Raw genomic sequence first — 23,743 nt, forward strand, 5'->3', positions numbered from 1 at the left:
GCACGTGGAAAATTCCTGTTGAAATGTGGAGGGGTGCGGAAATCATTTCCTGATGAAACGCGAAATACGGTGATGAGATATTGGTATAGATCACACAAAACAAATGACTGAAAGAAAAGGTAAAACGGGAAACCTTAAGCCTGGATAGCAATTCATATTCCTCGTCGATGAAATTTCAAATCACATGCACACGAGATCTTAAATCTGGTACGAAAACATCACACAGAAAGCCTTTACTATGGAATCAACTCATTTACACAATGTTGTTAAGGGGGCAACAAATTATGGAAGTAAAAGCCTAGGGTCAAAACTGCTAAAGAATGCGGGGGAAAACCTCGTAAACTCGAAAATCAGGACAAGCAAAGCTAATATACAAAGAATGGTACAAAAATGAGGGTGCTACTCTACATTTTTGGGTATATACCTAAGGTTGTTTGGACAATATACAAAGGGTGACTAAGAAAATAATATGTTCCCACCCCATGAATAAGTCACTTCTCGGTCTTCGACCCCTTCACTACCAACACACACAATCAACGCAAACTTGACTTGGAATGGAGGTTTGAAAAAGGATCTTAGAGCGAGTTAGCAACCTATTGTTGAGGAACTAAAGCAAGTTGGAGACCTAAAAAGAATTGGAAAGTGTTGAATGAGAAGAGGAAGTTCGAGGAGGACCTCGAGAAGAGTTTGAAGATTCTACAAAGTTCTCGAGGTCGAGTAAAGGCTTTAATCTTCTCTCTACCTCATTGCTCTGTAGGTTTCTCTCCTCCAAAACCATAGACAAAGCAGAGTTGCAAGACTCTTCATCCCTGAATGCTAGGGTCCATCTTCCATCAACCAAAGCTTTTGTCTTTGCTTTCCCGTAGGCACCATATCTAGCAGGCTCCACAAACGGTAAAGTGGAGGGACGGATTCGCAAGTGTAACCATCTTGAATGCTTATCATCAGGTTTTGGCTGAAGGCAATAACAAGAAGACATTAGATACATGTAAAACTACAGCTTCCTTGAAAAGTTCGAAATTTAAAAGTAAACTAAATCATAATTACAAACCTTCAATAGAAAGAATCTGGTACTGCTTACCAATATGAACTGTGAAGAGGAATACCTTAGGAGTAATATACATATTGAACATGGCATACGTTTAAGAAACTATAAAATAAAATAGGAATAAATCTAAACGAAGCACTGATGCTATAAATGACCAACAAATATGTTAAACCAAGGAAGAAAACGGCTAATAGAAAGCACTACAGCTGTGCAACTTACATTGGTACCGGCCAAAGGTGCAACCATACGAACAACTCCATAAGGCTCCTTTAAGGGTAACTCTTCAGCTAAAACAACCCAGCCAGATGCACCCAAAGAGATTGCTAGGAAGGAAAAATGACGTTCTTTACCCCTCTCAAACGCAATTCTACAAGGTACAGCATCAACTGCATATGCCAGCAACAGCGAATTAATCAAGAAATTCTCCATGTTCTAGAAATAAAATAATGGTACAAAGTTGGGCATGGTGGCTGTAACTTGAATTACCAGTCGTATTTGATAAAAGTTAAAAAAATATATATATTTATGTAGGTATGGATATGTGCAGGATAGAGAACTCACCAAGTCTTAGCTCAGTGCCAAGCTTTGGACCTGCAGCATCTAGGCCAGCACTTTGTGCACGGGAATTTTCAAAAGCATCAGCTGGAGGTTTAATAGGAGGTTTCTCGGGCAAAGTTCTACCAAGTGAGAAAATTTGAAGTTGATGTAGGATTACAAACACCTGAAGTAAGATAAAGATTAGGACCAGAACAAAGTTTCAGGTACCACCGCAAAAGACGAATATATGACGTGTTTAATGCATTGTTATATAAGTCTATAATTTGGTCCTTTTACTATTTAAGAATTCTAATAGAGTACCAACTACCAACACAAACCTTGACCAATTCACACATCCTTTCACCAGCAGCAAATGATGAATCACTTGTGATACCATCTATCAGAAAAAACAGACGCGTTAACTGAAAGCCTACTCAAAACAACCGTGCAGGTTTCAAAATCCTTCAATTCAAAAATCCACAACAGGTCTTCAGTTCTACCTTCAGACGAGAACCTCTGAGATGACACCAGAATACACTTGGGCTCTTTCCGAGGGGAGGAAGCCTCTATTGCTACAAATTTTCGAAAACACATCAGTAAACACTCAAACAACCAATTCATTAGTCATTACAAAACATGACATGAATTACCCCTCTTGCACCGTTTCCATTCATCGCAGAGGACTGTTACAAGAAGATCCGGCCAGACTCCTCTAGTCTCCATTAGAAGAGCACTAGCACAGTTCTTATATGAATCCTGTATGAGAAAAATGGTATAATTAAACATTGTCATGTTTATTATATATAAAAGTTTTGACATAGATTTTTGAATAAGAATAGGAGATTATTTTTCTTATTAGGACTTGGGTCTATGCATTGTTGTTCTATTCATGTGGAAATCTACATCTATACTCCATGGATGGAACGAGAGATTTGCAAACAGTTTGTCTACGATTGACTTCTCATGCCAGGTCAAATTTCCATAGTGGGAGAAACATTGGCCTACGCCTAAAATGAGGAAAAATTCTATCAATAAATTTTAAAATTTCAAGAAACAAAGGTCCCCCCTTAAGTGGCACCTCCTAATTCTACAAGGCATGGGAGATGGTACAAAACCACAAATAAGAGACAAAAGGATCCCCTTGCCATTAGAGCAATTAAGTCTTACCAGCATAGCATAAACTTTTATAACATTCACAAATATTGCATAAAGAAAGAAAAACCAATGTAGGAACCTGATAAGAAAAAGATTCGTACCACAAAATTGGCTTCACTAGATGGTTATGTTAAACCCAGTTCGAACAATGTGCAACTGTGAAGACAGAAGAGTGCCAAATGTCCTAGTACTTAAATTCATTTCACTAAGAAATGATTTCTACTCAAGCTTGAATCAACCAAATAATATACCAACATAAGTACCATACATATAATACAAGGCCCTTTGTAGACCTACACAACCGCCACCAGCACAGCAACTTAAAGAGGCAGCTACTAATTATTACCATTAAAAAGCTAAAACATTTTGGGAAAGAGTAAAATATAGTTAGTCCCTGAACTTGGAGCCTAGTTTAGAATTGGTCCATGAGCTAAAAAACCGTTATTTGATCCTTGAATTTGATAAAACATACAGAACCAGTCCTTTTGATCAACACCGTTAACAACTCCGTCTAAAATCGCCATGTGACACGTACATGAGCTTCACAATAGGGGTATATCAGGAAAAACACCAACCATTTGACGTAGAAAGTTGACATGGTGCTGCTGCAAATCTGCTCGCGGTGGAGTCGTGTAGCTGTAATTGGGTTTCGAGTCCCATGTGCTAAAGAACAGGTCACATCTTCAAATTTGCACATTATTCAGGGTGCAACTGGATTGGGTTGGGTTGTGTGGTAACTGGAGAGGTGGCTCCAGGTCGGGTCTCAAGGGGGACTTGTGTGTCAGAAGCATCGGAGTCATCTCCCATCTTAAAATATGCTCACACTTTTATTCCCATGCGGTAATCAAAGAATAAGGAACCTTGCTCATGAGATTCACGATTGCAGATTTTTGATTCGAGGTTTCTGTTTCTTTTTTTTTTTTTTCTGAAATTTTCCATGCCGCAGTAGCAAGGGGAGTGCTAGCTAATTTCATGGTTCATGTTGCACCTCCTCCAAATCCCCCTCCATACTGAGGCTGGATTCTTTCCATTTTAGATCAAGAACCAACGCCATTTGATACCATACCATGAAATCAAAAAACAATAGTTCAATCTGATACTCTTCCTTATTGTACTTCATTAAGAAAGAAAATAAAACAGCTCATTAATTTTTTCGCTCTCCATCGTTCTCTTTTCTTCTTCAAGATAGCTCCCTATACCCTTATAATGAAGCTCATGTGACGTCACATGGTGATTTTAGACAGAATTGTTAACAGTGTCAATTAAAAGAACCAGTTCTGCACATTTTATCAAATTCAAGGACTAAAATTAACGGAATTTTAGGTCAAGAACTGTGGGACCATGATTTTCCAAATTTGGTTCCAACAAGAACCAATTCTAAACTAGGCTCCAAGTTAAGGGAATAATTCTATATTTTACTCTTTTGGGAAAAGAAGAAAAGAAGATCATTCTGTCATACGAAATGAAACTTAGTAAAGAAGATATGATAATGCTATTCTTATATCATTCCATAAGAAATGAAAACTTACATTCAGCATCTTGAGATGATGGCTGTTAAACTCTGCCTCACTATAAGGAAGTAACTGGCGCAAAAGCCAACCACCATACCATAATGTTTCAGCAGATATATTTGAACGGCAAAAAAGACTGACCAATGCATCAAGCACCTAGGTAGCACACCCAGAAATAAAATTAGGTTGCAAGTTTCAAAACAGGTAAACTGTAGACTGCAATTCAATTGAATAATACAAGGGGAAAATGAAGCTTTGTGTGTACCACTTATTGTATAAATGCATCCACAAATACACTCTTATTGTATAAATTTAGGGATTAATGAGAACAAATGAAATTATGCACATAACAGCTGGCTCACATCCAAACATCTTAAACTTATGGAACAGTGGTTAACAAGAACAATGTAATCTTTAAATATGAAATCATGACTTTAAACCAGAACAATTTAATATAATTTCAAAACAAGAAATCATGAGTTTAAATCTCTCCGGATACGGCCTCACAATCTGTCAAATTTTAGTAGCTTTGACTCTCTAGTGATATAGACAGACCCTTGCATGATATGAAGTGTTAGAATATATAGTAGTAGTTGGCTCACATCCTAACAGCTTAAGCTATTGGAGACAGTGTAAGTGACTATTGACTCTAGCTCTATGTGTCACATAAGGACCTCTCCGACATCACTAAGCCCACATGTGTAAACCAACAAAAGTTGGGTGGATCCAGCTGCAGACTCATAAAATCTTGCGACCATTTATAATTTTGACAGTTGACTACTGTTTCCCAAAAGCTTAAGCAGTTAGGATGTCAGACTAACTATCATTTTATATTCTAACTATGCCTACGTGTCAAAAACCCTAAAAGAATCTCCTAATCAATGGTTAAAGTACACAAGACTGTAATATAGTGAATTAAGTAAAATCTTTGCAAAACAAACCAAAAGAAATAGAAGTAAAATTCAAATCAAAATGCCATGCCTGAGGCTAGTTTCCTAAAAGTTCTAAAAGATGCAACCGCCACAAGTCAGTGGGGAGTGAGAGTTATCTCAAAATAATCATTGGTTTGCATTGAGAGCTTTTTGGTGCTTCATCTTATTTAGTTCACCAAAGTTAACTTTAACTTGGCCTATTTTTTAACCAAGAAGATTCAACAAGGCCAACCATTTGACAGAAACTGTTTTGAAAGTTCAACATTCAATTAAATTCAAATTTTTTACCCCAATTACCTGAAATCTATGTACTCGAGGACTAGCCCTCACTTCCAGAGAAGAACACAACAGTCCAAACTGTTCCTGCAGATTACAAAAAATATAAAGTTAACCAACCAATGAAGGAATTATCATGATAGACAACAACTCACAATGTAAACATACCATAACCTCAAACAAAAAAAATTCTAGAACTGGAAACCATTTAACCTTTATAAGCTGTGAACTTGATGAATAACCATAACAATTTAAAACCAAGTGTTACTACATAATGATAGCTCAATTGTTAATTTATGTACCCGCTTTGAAATCTTGGAACCCTTTATATAAAACAAGGCGACTTAAGCTTTATAAAATATATCATACTAGTCAAACATGGCTTTCTGAACTTGTAAAACCTCTGGCAATGACAGTGCACAAAATTTCTCCCTACATAGTAAATATAAAACTTGAAACCTAAGTTCTTTAAACTGCACTGAACAATTGGATACAAATGAAAACACATTCTTGTACGCAAATACAAATGAGTCACTGACGAAATCACTAGTACTGAAACATTTTTTTTCTGTTAGATATAGACAGGAAATATATGAGAAAAGGATAGAAGAAGGGTGTTGGAAAAATTGTGTATGGTGTTACAGAAAATAAAAAATAAATAGAAAAAGTTTTGGCTTCATGCTTTTGCCTTTATTTCTCCCTTCTCCTTCCCTCCCACCACCTTCTTCACCTCGCTTTTCCCCCACTGTAATTTCCCTCTTCCTAACAAAAAACTAATAACGAAAACAAAAGGTTTCTTTTTCCTCGAAAATAAAACAAAAACTCAAAATGTTATCAAACAAGGAAGATGTGAGTTAGCCCAGTTGGCAAGGGCAATGCATACACCACCTTGCACCCGAGTTGAAATCAAATAGATTTCTTTTTTCCTTGGAAACAAAACAAAAATCAAAAGGTTATTAAACAAGGAAGATGTGAGTTAGCCCAGTTGGCAAGGGCAATATGTCCACCACCTTGCACCCAAGTTCGAATCCCACTCCCCACAGGTTAGAATAGTATAAATTAGTTTAGACCATCACTCGTCATAACCTTTCCATTTGTTCCCACGAGAGAGAGGGAGGGGGAGACCATGACTACCTTAAGCTTTTGTAGAGAACTATCAAGCTCACTACCACATTCAATACCATCTTTTGACGAGCTACCTTCTGAAGAAAAAAGTTGCTCTTCTCCTGAGACTTCACCAACCAAAGCTTGCTGCAAGAATAAAACAAAAAATGCATTAAATTGCATACTAATCAATACAGTAACATTTTCTTTCATATAATGTAGATAGTCAGAGTAAAAGCATCAAAACCTCAAAAAGGGAATACATAGATTAAGATACCCAGAAGAATAACCAAACATTGAGGCAGCACATTGCTCTGGATATGAGTTTTAAAACAAAGTGGTGGTAAAAACCCAGGCCAATATCAAGTAATTCAGAAAGCAACATATGCAGTGTGAATTTTATATACACTCGATTACACAAAACACTTAGACATCCTTTTTAAGGTATCATTTTTTTTCCATGGTTATAACTTTTGTGAGTTAGTAAGGAGATAAATGAAAAGAATTGTAAATGAAAATAAGGAAATTAAGTAATTATTCCTCGATAGTGACCTAATTTCGAATAACTAGAGGAATAATGAGATCTAAGATTCTTGTTTGAATTCCTTGGTTGGAAATGGAACAGCACTGTCGCATATATGGACAAAAAAAAAAAAAATCACTGCTTACTAAAGAAGGCGGCAGAATGGACCTTAGTCGCAAAAGAAGTCTGTACAAAGCAAAAGAAAGGAAAAGAAAATGCACAAGACGTATGACTGCCCAAACAATTCCAATACCTCAAGCAAGTCATATTGTAATCTGGGGACATTAATTGGTCCTACCTAAGTCTCCTTTTTATCTTTTGGGGTATATAGTAGTGGAAAACCAAATCAACTGCTGAAGCCAACCATTCAAAACCAAAGTGGCCAGACCAAAGTGGCCAGATTAGTTCTGCATTTGTTGTTTTTATAAAGTTTGACTTGGTGTTTCAACTTCCAAAATTGAATTCTGCTTTGGTTTTCAAAAATTTCAAAAATATGTAATCAAGCTGACTTGAAGGATGCCACTCATAGGTCTACCAAATTACATACAATAATCCCTCTACATTAGCATTCACCTAAGCCAACTAACAGCTGCTTTACCCTTTTAATATGTCATCTACATCATCAAGAGACAAAGATACCAAACATTCTAGTAACTCTCTTGGTCCTAGGAATTTTACTTATATACTCGTATCCCAAGCAGAAAAGTATCACAAAGTAACTTTACAAAGGCATACCAGCAGAAGTTTCTTATGCTGTTTGCGTTGAGGAAGAATTCCAAGAGCATCTAGCATTGATTCATCCAATTCTACAAAGTGGATATTTGGTAAGAAACAGTTAGAAGAAGCATTGTTGCAAATTTGAAAGAGGGGATTTTAGTAAGAAACGATGACAAGAAGCAGATGTGTTAATTTGACAGAAGTATATTCTGGTAAGAAAGTGATAAGAGCCAGTTGCTACGAAATCTGCATATCAGCAATATAACCTTTTGTCTGCAGTAAAGTAGCTAGTACACTCAACGAACCAGCAACTTGTATATCATCCCCACTCGCAATATAAGAAATCAAAGCCTCCCTACACAGATGATCAACATCATGATAAACAATAAACAAGACAGTACAAAGGAAACAAGTGAAAAAGTTTGCCATAAAACACAATTCTGCTCATGACTCATAGAAGTTCAAATATGAAAAAGAACCTAAGAGCTGTGTGTCTATCAAAGAGCCATGACCACTCTTTTTCATGGTTGTATCCTTGAAACTCAAGCTCCATCCTATATTCAAAATGATGAGATGGAGCCCAAGAATGGCACTTGTAGTCTAGTAGAAGCATATAAAAAGGATATTTCTGTAAAAGATTTAGTTAAGACACACAGCTCTAGGTTGGATTGAATGGTCAAAGAAAATTCATGAGAAGATCCCAATAATTTATGAATAAGTATGCATGTAGCAGACCCAAAAGATCTAGGATTAGGCCAATTCATTTGAGTGATGTTACTGAGATTGTTTGACAGAATTACATGTGCACGGATTCAAACTCTAGAGATGATCTAAAGAGTTTAAGGCTTGATTTCCTTGAACAGTTATCAACAAGAACAGAGCCTTGTTCAAAGTTCTAACTATAATCGAGAGTCACGAACCAAGAGTTCTTAAATAGCCTCTATATCTCAACAAAATTAGTAAACCAAATCAACAATAACATTCTCACTCAGAATTCTATAATTAACTGCGCAATCAAAACTCTGATGTCAGCTGTAATCAATGTTATTACGTTACCTCAAAGACAAATGAAAATCACAATAATCATTTTCTCTTGTGACATCCACTGAGTGGATTTGGGGAGAGCTTGACAAGTTTGGCATGTCAACTCTTAATATTCCAACACCTTCCTTGGTATTACTGCCTGGTGGTTGGCTTTCATGTGCAAAACCATAGAAAGGTGTACAGCCATTTGGTTTAGCTCCAGACTTTGGAAAGAAAGAATCCAACGGAAAGAAAAGAGCAGCACAAATGGTATTTGCCAAATCCTTGATTTTCACTATGTGCAGGATGCAACAAACCAAGTACAAAGACGTGGCAGCACCAATTTGTATCCCCTGAATTTACAGGCTACCAAAGGTTAAATAAGAGCATGTTGCATTCTTATAATTATGGAATAAGAAAAATGGGTATGTATCCATACTTCCACAGCTTTTATTGTAAGTGAAGGAAGAAGGAGCGGGAATATCAAAAGCTTCAAGATGTTATCTGTAATTAACCTCCCAACATCAGGAATTCCTGCAGAAATAACATCACTAAAATAGTAGAGATTGTCCTCGATCTCATCAACAGCAGCAGAAATTAATGCGGTTGTATCTGCAGACTCTGCACCCGGATTTCTGTTTCATCATTCCAATAAAACATTTCAGAGAAAATAAATGCATTCTTCTAAAGTAAAAGCAAAATATAATTATGACTCTTACTTCATAGAGTCTAAAACCAAGGCATTTAGATTGATGCACTGCTTTCGGAAAAAGGTAACTAGGTTTGAAAAATAATCTGCATGAGGAGCACTGGTGACATATCTGTTGACACTTTCATCTCCCACTGAAAAATCACATCAAACTTTCATGTATCAAAATAAGTTGCACACAACAAATTTTAAATCTGAGAGAGGGAGAGAGAGGGCAGGGGGGGAATGAAGCTTTTTAAGCAGAGAGGGAAAAACTGAAACTCACCATGATAAACATTAAGTGTCAAAGCCCGTATGGCAGTGCGGACCATGCTCTCCTCATGAAAGGCAAATCGTATTGCCTCAACATAGAGTGGAAATGAAACCACTTCATCCTGAAAGGAGATGCATGCATGGCTATCATTTATGAAACTAGAAAATAAAGAGATTAACTAATGGATGTATACTTTACATGCAAAATTCGTAAGACATTGCCGACAGGCAAGCAATATAAATTTGAGGCGTGATGGGTAAATAACCCTCCATTCCTCATACTACATCTCCCTTGTACATGAATGTATTTTGTAAAAGTTGAGGCCATTCGAAAGGATCTATCCAATATTGATGTGTAGTTTTTCATCCTTTGTAATGAAGTTTACTACCTAGAGCTACTTTTTTTTTTTTTTTTTTGAGAAGACCACCTAGAGTTACTTATAACATCAGAAAATGACAACCTATATATGGTTGATAGACAAGTTATTAGGTATCTTGGGTAATAATAAATTAGGAATCTTGCATTCAAGTCATTAGGTATCTTGGGTAATTTTTCTTCATAATAATGAATAATAAGCCCTGTACTTCATATTAATAAATAAACAATAAAAAGAAAGAATCATTACTTACATTTTGAGTCTTTACAAGCAGAGAAATTGTATTCCTGTCTAGCTTCCCACTTATTGCTCTTCGCGGACCATACAGTGGAATCAAACAACATAACCAACCAAACATGTCAGAAAGGTACTGTTTGAAGATAAGTTGTAAGGATATGGTAACCGTAAGCATCAATTACCAAAAGAACAACAAAGAGACCAAAAACAAACCTTAAGAAGGATATGTAGTACGACAGTAGCTCTTCATTTTGGAAGTCAAATGAAAACGTTATCAAGTAGTTCATATGTTCATTACTGAACATGTAGTCTGCAAAGAAAGTTGATTGATCAAGGCACCAAATCTATCAGCATGCCATCACCAAATGGAGCAACTACAGAAACTGAAAATTATCTGGTTCTTTCTTCAAATGCAACTTACATATAGCGTGTTCATTTTTTAGGTTCTGGATCATAATGCTGATTGTCTGTAGCAACTGAAGTGACACAGTCATAGTTCTGCTAACCTTCAATATACGTACAAACTCTCCCATGACTTGCTTCTCCATGAAAAATCTACAAAATTGACAAAGCATTACGAAACGCTAGCAATATGATATGTACATCCAGCAACACTAAGCATTGAGAAGTCTTACTCAAAAAAGGTGGAGTCATGCTGGTCTCCATACGTTATTAACTCCGCAATGGATCTCAGCGCCTCAATAACGAAATCCTTTAAACAGACTACATGTTGGTACATTGAGGAAAAAATTCTAATAACATAATTCAGCTGAAAGAGGAAGAAAATGGACTCCGGTTACCTTGTTTACTTCATTCACAATTTGAACTTTTATCAGCTGATCAGTTAAATACCTGCTCAATTAAAACAAATGTATATAGAAAATATATACCACCAAAACACCAATAGAGATTCAAGATTGGAAACACATCGAAAGGAAAAAATGTGATTGAAAATAAGGATCTATTTGACGAGAGACTAAAGAAATAGGATCTTAGGATATTAGGTACTATGTATTAGAAAAGCACAAGTACTTCAACCAGAAACATACAAGCAGATTCTTATGGATTATGAAACAGTCTTTGATAATACAAGTAAAGGTTAATAATTATATAGCATATACTTGGTTATGGTCATATTTCTACTAATTCATATTCAAATTTTTCAAGATCTAGCATGACTGTAGCTTGTTTCAAACCTATAACTATACCAAACGAATTCCTTAAATGAGATCTTGATTCACGGGACAGAGATCAAACATGGAAGATTGAGATACTCATTTCAGAGTACACTGATGGCTTACAGTTACTTGATAACAAAAGTTTTTACTAAAACACAGTGTCATGTATTGCAGAACCTAAGGAGGCCTCGTATTTAGTATTTATGTAATTTTGTTTAAATTCGCATCTGAAACTATACTCTGTGTGTGTGTGTGTGTGTGTGTGTGTGTGTGTGTGTGTGTGTGTGTGTGTGTGTACACAGAGAGGGGCCTGCGCCCCTCCTCGTCATGCTACACCAGTGATAAAAAATCATCCTACAATTAACAAGAAGTGAACATGAACATCAAAACAAGAAGATAAAACCTTTACTCAGTTCCAGCTTATGCATTTGATTTCAAGGTCTAGTAAGTTAATTGTAGGCCATTCGTAAATCATCATGAACCGCTTCCAAATCAAGATTCACCTTCACCAGGCTAGTCATGGAGCAAGCAGTATTCTTCATTATCGATTATTTACAACTTAAAAATGTAGATAGTATACGACTTGGATTTTAACTAGCTTTCCACCTTATCTTTACAGGCTCCGGTGGAGACCCAGAGGGTTAAAAATGCCTGCTCTCCTACCCTAGATGAATTAGTTATGGCAAGAGCGGCTAGTTCACTAGCTGATCGAGATGAAGATTCAACTTTGTTTTCCAAAGAACATTCAAGCAGGTGCAGCATGCCATTTACACAAACCCTGTATCACGGTATGCTTCCCCTATCTCTCAAGTACAAAGTGTGTGTGACAAGATAAAACTCCTTTCACTAATGCCAAGCTGGAAACCGCTCGTAATTTTCAATTCAAACATTCGGTATCATTCGGTAATTGTCAATTCAAACACTCGGTATCAATTCAAACATTCGGTATCCAAGTTTCTGGCAACCAAGAACAGCACCGCTTAAAACTCAACTCACTCACTGAACTATAAACCAAAACGATTGGATACCAGCAATGTTAGGTTCTGTCGACACTAATTCTAAACTGAATTTTCTACTTCCCTATTTTCCAACCACTTTTCTCGTAACAATAAACCAAAAGGAATCGCCTTTGCACCACATTAACTCTGAGAGTCCAAATTAAAATTCAAAATTCAAATTCTCCGTCACAACACAATCAAATTAATCAAACCAAACACGCAGCAGACCCTTAATTACCTTAATTAACCATAAACACCAACTAAATAATCCCCAAAACCAACAAAAAAATTAAAATTAGAGATAAACCGAGCTCGAAATCAATGACAAACCTGAGCTCGTCTAAGGAGAAGCGATCCCTGGACTTCCAAAACGGAAACCACATGATTTGAATTCTTAATCGTTTTTCCCTTCGGAATTTATCAGATTAAAGCGAGCTCACTGTTGGAATTCATGGCGGTAGCGATTTCTAAGATCGAAGACGAACGTAATGGTTTTATAGAACATCGAGTTGCAGAGCAAAGCAGCTTCGGAGGAGGGGAAAGAGAGAGAGAGAGAGAGAGAGAGAGAGAGAGATGTGTTTGTTTCTGATCAGGAGAAGGAAAGCATGAAACAGAAATTTTGCCAGAAAGGCTTGCGGAGCTGGCGGCAACACTGGGTCGCCGGGTTCTGGACCGGGTCTAAATTTTTTTTCTGGGCATGCCTTGGGTTCATTTGCTCGGTTCTTTAAAGGCAGGGTTTGGGCCCGTTGACATCTATATTTTACCGGCCGAGCCTCGGGAATTTTGTGATTTGGATCCTTCTACATGACCATATTGAATATAAATTTTTTGTTAAGAGATATTTGTTGCTTTACCCTCTAAATTTGTAAATTTTCTTCTGAACTTTTATTTTCGAATTTTCTCCTCAACTACCCCTCTTAACTTTTGCAATTAGACAAATCTCCCATGTTGTTAGATTTTCGGATTTCCATCCAGCATTTTGTTATCTTTGTCATGTGTTGTCCACATGAGAGATTTCCAAGAGTAAATGACATATTTTCTTCCTCACTAACACCCATCCACGTTCCCTCCCTTTCATCTGTTTGAAATTAATTACTAGTGAGGGGCGCAATGACTTCTTTATCCTCAGAAGTTTCTCACGAGAAACACTTGACAAAGATGAATAGAATATTGGATGAATTAAAAGTTCATGAGAAAAATTGACAGTGCCTTGCAAGCTCATGGGGCAATTAGTAAGTAGCTCATGTTATATTATCTCTTGACACTCAAGAAAGTAATGAAAATTTTCCTTCTAATTATGCACTTGCATGAAATGAGAATAAAAGAGGACACTCTCTTCAAACCCTTAAACACAGTTGCATCCTCTTTCACCTTCCACGTTTTAAGGATTAATGAAAACTTTCGAAGAATGAATGACTAAGATGTCTGGGGAGCTTCAAATTAAGTATGCCAACGATTTTTCCCAAGTATTGCATGTATTTTCACACTTCTAAAAATTTATACATTTGAGTTTTATTCTGCATTTTAGCACCCAACACATACGGTTCGGTAGTTACATAGCAGAGCAAAAGTTTTGAAAAAAAAAAATTGGAAAACTGTCGACAACTTCCTACTGAACATTATTCACCATATTTGACAGCTTCATACCGAACCACTGGAGAACATTCGGCATGTCAGGGTCGAACAATTTGCAAGACCAACACTGGCTTTCCCATGCCAACTTGAAATCTTTAACATTAACCAATACGCAATCTCAAAATTTTATTTTTTTATTTTTTTTTATTTTTTTTTTGTCAAAAGATACTTCATTAACAAAACAAGCAGATACATATTTAGAGGTCCAAATACAATATCCACATAAACAAAATAATGGACCTCAAAAGTAACCTAAAGGCCCAAACAAAGTTTTGAGCCCACAACAAAGAAAATAGATACCTAACCCTAAAAGTGTTCTTCTAGCACCTTCTTCGATACCACTGCAGCTCCTCGGACGATCTCAAAACACCACCACCAACCATACCCATAACCAGCACTTCAGAGGTAGAAAGAAAAAGGATCTCTTCTTCTAGCAAATAACATCTCATCAAACACAACCACCAAATAGAAGAAGCTTGTGGGGATACCACAAACAACACTATCGGATTCAGCAGACAAAGAGAAGGAGGTGGTGTAGTCACCCAGAGCCAATGTAAACACCAAAGCTCTACTCACCTTCTCAAATGATGACTGCAACATTTCGCAGTCAAAATTAGTTAAAGATCGAATCCGAGGTGAAATCGATGGAAGGCATGTAAAGTTCATGTGGATGGGTGTGTAGATGAGTGGTTTTGAAAGTTGGATGTGTGGATCTAAGGGAAGGAGAACAAAGATAGTTGGTGGTGAGAAGGCAAGACAAAAACAAGAAGAAAAACCGGGGAAAACTAATAGAAAGAAAAGAAAAAGCACACAAAGAAAGAGGATTTCCACCAACCCTAACAGCGCGTTTACTAATCCGTAATCGGAATGAGAATAAGGAATCCGATTCCAATTACAGATTATACATGGGTTTACTAAAATTGGGAGGAATCAAAAATGTGCGGGCCCACACAAAAAATGGAATCCAATTCCTGAAATTGGAGAATTTGGATTTCTAACATATACAAGGTATTTAGATTCCAGATTGCCCAAGCAATCGGAATGATAATTTTTTTCCCTTTATGCCCTCACTTACTTTCATTATTTCCAAGATTATCCTTTTAACTCTAGACTTATTTTTCTGAAAATGCTCCTAACAATTTCTTTTCATGTCCTTCTAGCTCGTTAAGCATAATTCTATTCTCATTTATATTATGCACAACTCCATATATATGCCGAAGAGAAAAAACTACAACTTAAGAGAGAAAATTTAGATATTAAAGTGAATACTTAAATTTATAAAAAAAAATAAACAAAATCATTTTAGTATGTCTATGAAATAAAAAAGCAATTTAATTTTTTTCTGACTATTATATACTATATCAAATTTTATTTAAAAAAGTACATAAAATATTTGACTTGAGACAAGGACATTTTAGTAATCATATTGGTTTATATTTCGATTCTGCTAAATTAGTAAACAGCTTTATGAAATTGTATTCCGATTCCGGACAGTTTTGGTAAACAACTTTAACAGGAATTTGATTCTGATTCCACCTCAATCCAATTCCTCATCCAATTCCTCTCAATTTGATTACGGATTAGTAAACACGCTATAAAAGGATTAGGACCAGCGGCAAGAAGAGAAAACAAAGTTTTGTACTGCTCTCACACAGAGAGAATAAGCTCTCACCCTCAAAGAGAGAGTCTCTCACACTCGGAGAGAAAATAAGTTGGTCGTGGACGTTTGACTCTAGGAGTATGGATTTAAATCAGTTATTATCATTTTTTGTTTCAACGCCAAATATTAATAATCGTTGAAATCTTTAGTTTTAGTCATAATCTCTAAAAACCAAGGAATACGGATTTAACTCAGTTATTTCCTTGAAGATGAAGACTAGCTGTTGAAGTTTCGACCATTATTGGATACTTGAATGATGGATATGTTAACTTTGATTTGAGTTTGTTGAAATTTTGGAAGACTGGTTGGGTGAGAAGTGTTGGATAGGAGGAATAGATCATTATACGTACTCCACCGCCAACCCCTTCTTCTTTTTTTTTTTTCTTTTTTTTTTTTTTTTTTTTTTTTTTGTGGTTAGACTATAACAAGAGATAATTGGTGGCAAACCATAGTTATTCACTTCTTCCGAGCCTGAAAGAGGTTAGTTGGAAATTACGTCCTACTTGTGACCACGATCAAGTAGATTTACAATTTACAAAGTATTGAACTTAAGACCTTCTGTTATCTTCTTTAGGGAGCTGATATTCGTACTTTTTCACTAGACCACTTGTCGTGGTTGTCGACTGTCAACCTTTGTTTTAAAGAGAAAAACATGAAAATAGAAGGTCCACATGAAATTATAACTATGTTGGACAAAAAGAGCTATTGGAAAGCTTTTTACGACTGAAACTCTTGTTTATTTAGACTTGTGCAAACCGCAACTCAACTCTATATTGCACGTCCATTTAATGCAAATAAAATAACCGTTTTCCCTACCTACACAAGGACCTCTCTAAATTGCCTGCTTTGGTTGGTCACAAATCTTGACCAATGAATAACAAGAATGTTTGCTCTCTCTCTCTCTCAAGACATCTTAAGGCTGCTTGATTATTTATTCAGATTTACGCAAGTTTATCAATGACATAGCTAGGTTTTTAAATAATTAAGAATCTTGCACATTGAAGACTTGACCTGCACCAGATAGTTATAAAGTTACGATGAATGGGATAACTAGACTTTTACAAGTGGACCGATCGAGACATGTAGGAAGAGGTTAGTTACCTTTCATTTGCATTGGATGCAGCATGCGTAATTGTCTATATTCCACGTAGATCGAGCACTTAGCCCCTCCTCGGTGAAATTATAGTTGTCACTTTTGGATTGCCAGAGATTAATTATAAGATAATACTACGTAGATTAAATTTATAAATTAAATTATGTATCATCGATAAAATAATAAACACGTTAATTACTATTTAAATAATAATTCAATCATCATACTTCGACATTTTAGTTTACAAAATTTAGTTTACATATGATTTTGAATGCCCTATAAACTATAACCCCACTATTCGCATGCATCACTTATTAATTAATTACTTCAGAGCACGATTCACAAGAAAAAACAGAACGAAGGTATTGGGAAAATAATCTTATATATTTTACGTCCGTAAATTACTAGTGGGAGTTCCAACTGAAATTCTCAAACTGTTTATCACTTCTTTTCAAAAAATAATATTTTTTTGTATAAGTTAATTAAAAAGTAGTCCTCAGTCTAGACCATTCTTGAAAAGTTGTAACAGAAGGAGTATTTTTTTTTAACATTATTCTTTGTTTTGTAGCAATAATTGCAACTCCAAACTACAATGAAAGAATTATAATATGAAATCATGTAATTTAAAAGATAGGTCGTATCGTATCATATCTATCTAAAACAATTTATCATATGTAATTATAATATGAAATCATGTAATTTCCAATAACTTATTAGTTCTCAAAAACTGAAGATGATACATGCAAAAGAAAAAGAAAGCTAAAAATCAGCTCACAAAGATACTTCAAGAGCAATCAATGCCAAAAAATCAAGAGGCGAGGGCTTTCCTTAACTCACTAGTGCAACAGATGGCTTTTGCTGCAGAGGAGATATCAAATCCATTAAAACACAAGGAACCAAATGCATGCGTACGCAGTCGCTCACGCACCTCCGCATCAGCGTTCGGTGATACGTTACAGGATCACGACCAAAACGCCAATTGAGGCTTTTGAGCCGTGAGGGTTTACTGTGGGAATCGACAGCGTCTGCGTCCCACACTCTACCAGACGACGCTTCTTTTGGAAAAGTAAGATTATATTCACACATCTTAAATTACTTATTTCATATTTTTTTTATTTTTTAATATTTTTCATATACTACTAACACTTGATAGAAAAATATTTAAAAAAATTAAAAAAATGTATAAGAAGTAATTTATAATATCCTCTTTTAGAAAGTGAAGGCAAATCAATGGGCCTCCTTCAGCTTCAACCGCCCTTAGGTCGAGTTGGCCAGGTAAGCTCTTGGAATGGCGCCTGCCAAAAACGTGGGTCTGCATCGTGTGGCGTCAGCCTTGGACCCCGCCGTATCATATACGGTTGCCACCCGACGCTGACGTCGGGAGTCCGATTGTGGCAGGATGGGAGTTACGTTCTTCGGTTGTTCAGTAAAAATTTTGTAATGTGCCGATAAATATGTTATGATACAAATAGTTGAAATTATTTTTTTTATGTATTCAACTATTTGAATTATGACACTTAATGTGCCGATAAATATGTAATGATACAAATAGTTGAAATTATTTTTTTTATGTATTCAACTATTTGAATTATGACACTTACTAGTGTATTGTCGTGTTTCTGACTTATTAAAAAATCTTTCCTTGTTCACATATATGCTTTTATTTATTTTTTATTATAGAATAAGATTCTAAATTTTAAAATCATAACTTAACTATAATTACGCATCAAACTCAACACAAATACTAAATTGTTACATTTATATTTATATAAGTTGAACGTAAAAGTTCTAACTTAGCAGTGGGGAATACTGACATCGTACCATCATACTAATTAAAATCATTATTCAAATAGTAATGTATTAATTGTAAGTACTGTAGTAAAAGTCCTGTAAATCAAAACCATTCTTTGTGACGGAACCAAATCCAAAAACATTGAGCCCACTAATTAATGAATTTGGAACATTAAAATTTGATATAACGGTTATAATTATTGTAATTTTTAAAAAGATCTTTTATTTGTAACTGTTAGATTAAATTTCAATGGTTCGGATACATTAATTAATGAGCTCAATTCCTTTGAATCTAGAAGGAATCCGTTCCCTTTGTGACAAACTCACATATTTCGCTGTGTCATTGTTCATACGACGGTTAGGTGTGTTTATTAATCGTAAGTTTGACGACATAGTGTCATATTATTTGACGAGACGCTTATCCAAGCTTATATATGATTAATTAGGGGGCTTCTCTCATCTAATCTTTTACGACTTCCGGCTTAGTGAATAACAAGCCGATTGTGGTAAATTAATAGTCGAGTTCAATTTAAATAATCACCCTTTTGTTGCATGAATTCTTAATCATTACCGTGACTAACATAAAGAAAAAAACTTTATGCACACCCCTCGTTCCAATCATTTCCTCAAAACTTCTCTCATTTTTCTTGGGGATCTTTTGATATTGGAGCCTTAATTTTGAATTTTCTAGATCGAACCTTTAGTGATTTAATTAAATTTTGGTGCTATATGCACATTATATTATAACAAATTTCCTATAATCTAGCTTTTTGATTACTCTCCTCTGTTAGAGATAATTGTAAAAAAAAAAAAAAAAAAAAAAAAGTTGGTTAGATTCAATTTATTTTCACAATAATGCTACAATTTAGCAATAATTATCTACGATTTAAGATATTTTCTTTCCAAAATAGTTTAAAATATTTTTAAATCCCCCAAAATCAAACTTACCGAAATAAGTTTTTCTTTTAGTACATTAATAGAAAATAGGATTGAAATTAATATAAACGTACCAATACACAATGTGTACAAAATAAAAATAATGTACCAATATTAACAATATGTCACATCCCGGCCCAGGGCGGACCACTTCCCGAGCCCGCTCCACCACCGTAGCACGATATTGTCCGCTTTGGGCCCCGACCATGCCCTCACGGTTTTGTTTCTGGGAACTCACACGAGAACTTCCTGATGGGTCACCCATCCTAGGAGTGCTCTCGCGCGCTACTCGCTTAACTTCGGAATTCCTATGGAATCCGAAACCAGTGAGCTCCCAAAAGGCCTCGTGCTAGGTAGGGATGAGAATATACATTTAAGGATCACACCCCTGGATGATGTGGGATATTACAATCCACCCCCTTTAGGGGTCCGACGTCCTCGTCGGCACACCACGACCAGGGTTAGGCTCTGATACCAAATTGTCACATCCCGGCCCGGGCCCCCACCACAACCCTGACCCAATCCACCACCGTAGCACGATATTGTCCGCTTTGGGCCCCGACCACGCCCTCACGGTTTTGTTTCTGGGAACTCACACGAGCACTCCCAGGATGGGTGACCCATCGGGAAGTTCTCGTGTGAGTTTCCAGAAACAAAACCGTGAGGGCGTGGTCGGGGCCCCAAACGGACAATATCGTGCTACGGTGGTGGATCGGGCCCAGGTTGTGGTGGGGACCCGGGCCGGGATGTGACACAATATGTATCAAATCAAACATACCAAAATTGCAAATAAACATATCAATTAATTATTTTTGTAAATTCAAACGTACCTGCAGATAATATATACGTAATGTATTGTACCTAATAATAATTTGTCAACAACTATACTTAAAAAAACAGCAAAAAATATATATATATAATTTCACAAAAAAATTTGAAAAAATTACACGGAGCTTTTATGTTGATTACCAACTATTTGAAAAAGAAAACCATTTGGAAAAAGAAATAATATTAAATGTTTGCACAACAATAAAAAAAACTGTGATCGAAAAAACATATTCGGAAGAAGAGAAAATATAGTTTAATTACTAATATGTCGACTAAATAAGGAAAAGTGCATCATGCAGATAAAATGATAAATTCAAAAATTATTTTAATTTTAAAAAATAAAGGTGACTATTGGTCAAAACACTTTAATCAAATTTTAAAAAAGCACAGATGTTTAATCTAAATGATATAGAAAAACTGTAAGGGATTCTAATTTTTCCAAATATAAACCTGATTAAGCTTAGTTTTTTTTATTTTTTTTTTTTTTTTTTTTTATTTTTATAAATTTGGATCACGGACTCTATTATAATCCCATTTGGCCTATATTTATCTAATAAAACATTAAACATGTTACAATATAGCGTTCATGAATAATACAATTTAAGAGAAATAGACCTTATGTTACTTTATTTAAATTTGTCATTGGGTTTTCGATTTCAAACTCACCAAAAAGAGAAAAGTAAATTGAAATTGGTGAATATTTCTGGTCCCCACCGATGTCCATAGTTAATTAGATGGTAGTAATGACTTAACAATGATATTCCTCTTTATTTATAAATAAATATTTAATCATTCGAAACTAATTCGCTTTCGTTTTTACTTTCCATAAGCGAGCCCAGACTTTTTCCCGTTGGTGAAAAATTTTAAGTTTAAATCTTATTAATAACGAGTTTGCTATCAATTTAATTTTTCACCCCTAAATGAAGAAGCAAGCCTCAAGATCAATATTAAAAGAGCATGAAATGAAAAATTATTGTGTGTAGATTCAAGGACACGTGCTATAAATCGGTTGTTCACACTATGTAGCTGGTTAGTACAAGCAGAATAAGATTTCATAGGAAAATATCCTCTTCATATTTTTAAAGATTACATATCAAAATTTGTCTTGTATATAAATTTTTCTAAGAAAAATTACATGAACAAATACTAGTGTGATCACCTTCATGTCCTAAGTTTACGAAACTTTTTTCCTTCTAAATTTATTATTAATAAGGGAAGGTGAAAGGTTTGAAACCATTATAATAATTTAGAGGAGGTGAAATTTCGAATATGTAACTCATTGGTAAAAATTCAACATCTTATCCACTAGAATATTAGATCACATGTGGTTTACGATACCTTCCATTGCCATATTACTTTGCTTCCATTGCCATATTACTTTGCTTCTTTATATGCTTATGGTCGAGTTTTCGTAATACATAATAGCTTAGAGCGAGATCATAATCACTAGTACTACTTCTTAATGATATTCTTATTTATTTGTAAGTAGAAAGTCTTAATTCAACTCTTGTAAATAACAAGTTCTATATCAATTCATTATGTCGAACTAATAAATCCTTCATCCTTTAGCATAAATATCATCGCCGTAAAATTAAAGGTAAAACCTATAGTTAATTTGTCGCTGTTTATCTGAACCTTATAATAGTTTTTAAGGTGATGAAAGTTTACTTGCTTGAAAAACAATAGTTAATAATACACGTGGGGTATATTCCCGTTCTCAACCTCTTTTTCTCTCCCCATCCCTTTATGCAGTCACTGACAGGCTTCAGCTTCCTTATATTAATTTCACATTGAGTTGTCCAACACCAAGTCACCAACCCCCCAAATCCCCCAATCCGGCAGCGCTCTCTCAAAAACCCGGATCAAAACAAACCTTACCCATAACACTAACCTCACACAAATCCCAGAGAAGTTAAATCCCAGGAGAAAAATGTGGCTGGCGTGCGTGTGCGACGAGGAAGAGAAGGAGCTGGGGAGGCAGCAAGCTCCTGGATCATGCCCGCACTGCCGAGGCAAAGTGCAAGCGGTGGATGTCGAGGCTCAACGGAAGCTTTGCTTTCTGCCCTTGTGCTTCAAGATCAAGAGGAAGTACTTCTGTACTCTCTGCTCCAGGCGCTTGGTCCTGGACTACTAGATAACGCCAACAACTATATGTAATTATATTAGTAACGGAGGCCCAAGAAATCGTAGCTAGATTTGTGATCCTCTCTGTCTGTCTCTCTCTCTCTCTATGCTATTTTAGTTTTGAGTATAATTATTAATGGGATTCAGGAACCAGCTGGGGTTTTTTTGGACAAATTATTGTTAGATGGTTGTTTTTAATGCTAAATTGCTAATGACAGTGACATGCAACTGCTGCTGTTAAATCTAATTATTGACTGGTTGGAATGTCTTGTCTGTTTGTTTTTGGTTTGTAATTCATGATTCTCAGGTGTAAGCATTGCCAACACCAGGAAGATCTAAGAAGGGTAATTTCCTTTTTCTTTAAATTTATTTACTTGTTTAGAGGAAATCAATAATCTAGCATTATTTGCCTAAAATCTAGAATTATGCGAGCGATGAATTGCTCTGGTGCGGATTGGGTTTTCATCTTCATCCACAGCGTCACGAGTTCAAAATATTGCTTGTACTCACAAAAATCTGGTTAAATTTTACAATATGTAGCCATTGTTTGTATGTGACCATGAATCTAGACCATTCAGCACATACATGAATCACTTATATTTGATGTTATTGTGAAGCAAAAAATAATTCTAAAAATCCCGAAGATGCCAAGTGGACTTTTTCTCAAAGAAAACAATAATGCCATCATTAAATTGGTGAGACATTTAATCCACCCGCAATTCAACCTTCTTGAAGACATGAGAAACCTACTACGAAGATAAGGTTATTACCAAATCCAACCTTTAATACTCTCATAATTGAAGATCAACTCAATATGGGAAGGAATTTCAATCATATCCAATCTATTTCCAAGATAATCCCAAGATTTTATCTCATAATTAATATCTTTGGGATGATTCTTTCCTCATCTCTCACACAGATGATTCACCTTGGCCAATCAAATGCCGTCGTATGTAGGGCAAAACTCTAACCCCATGGCTGACCCTAGCTCTGTAAATACACCATCTCCACCAAATTTAGGCTTCAGAGATCCATTGGCCAACCCCCTCACCTCGTGGGCGCATGAGGCTTTGGGCTTGATAGAAGGTGTTTATTTGTT

The 23,743-nt window shown here is 35.7% G+C and overlaps 2 protein-coding genes and 1 long non-coding RNA gene across 8 annotated transcripts; 1 reads left to right on the forward strand and 2 right to left on the reverse strand.

The window, feature by feature from the left end:
* Window positions 1-5: 5 nt before the first annotated feature.
* On the reverse strand, window positions 6-206 carry LOC148691805 (uncharacterized). Its single transcript, XR_015954786.1, has 2 exons — window positions 134-206; window positions 6-49 (listed from the first exon to the last, which is right to left on the reverse strand). It is a non-coding gene; the product is annotated as an uncharacterized LOC148691805 (long non-coding RNA).
* LOC137737135 (protein TRANSPARENT TESTA 9) lies at window positions 206-13,276 on the reverse strand. Of its 6 annotated transcripts, none has more exons than XM_088682558.1 (22): window positions 12,908-13,276; window positions 11,202-11,253; window positions 11,037-11,113; window positions 10,823-10,956; window positions 10,615-10,711; window positions 10,418-10,475; window positions 9,801-9,909; window positions 9,546-9,669; window positions 9,266-9,461; window positions 8,860-9,179; window positions 8,070-8,158; window positions 7,822-7,892; window positions 6,594-6,710; window positions 5,481-5,546; window positions 4,270-4,407; window positions 2,236-2,341; window positions 2,086-2,157; window positions 1,924-1,982; window positions 1,610-1,769; window positions 1,268-1,434; window positions 1,052-1,090; window positions 206-955 (listed from the first exon to the last, which is right to left on the reverse strand). In XM_088682558.1, exons 1-22 carry the CDS (start codon window positions 12,958-12,960, stop codon window positions 626-628), a joined length of 2,634 nt encoding a protein of 877 aa, XP_088538684.1. In that variant the 5' UTR covers window positions 12,961-13,276; the 3' UTR covers window positions 206-625. The 6 variants fall into 6 exon arrangements, with proteins under 6 accessions (XP_088538684.1, XP_088538686.1, XP_088538682.1 ...); XM_088682560.1 differs by having other exon boundaries at window positions 1,052-1,106; XM_088682556.1 differs by having other exon boundaries at window positions 6,546-6,710.
* Window positions 13,277-22,238: 8,962 nt separating this feature from the next.
* On the forward strand, window positions 22,239-22,969 carry LOC137736568 (uncharacterized). Its single transcript, XM_068475819.2, has one exon. The coding sequence runs from the start codon at window positions 22,451-22,453 to the stop codon at window positions 22,652-22,654; it is 204 nt and encodes a 67-aa protein (XP_068331920.1). The 5' UTR covers window positions 22,239-22,450; the 3' UTR covers window positions 22,655-22,969.
* Window positions 22,970-23,743: the final 774 nt, after the last annotated feature.

This window comes from Pyrus communis, chromosome 13, assembly GCF_041283825.1.
Source record: "Pyrus communis isolate YQ-2024b chromosome 13, ASM4128382v1, whole genome shotgun sequence".
NCBI lineage: Eukaryota > Viridiplantae > Streptophyta > Magnoliopsida > Rosales > Rosaceae > Pyrus > Pyrus communis.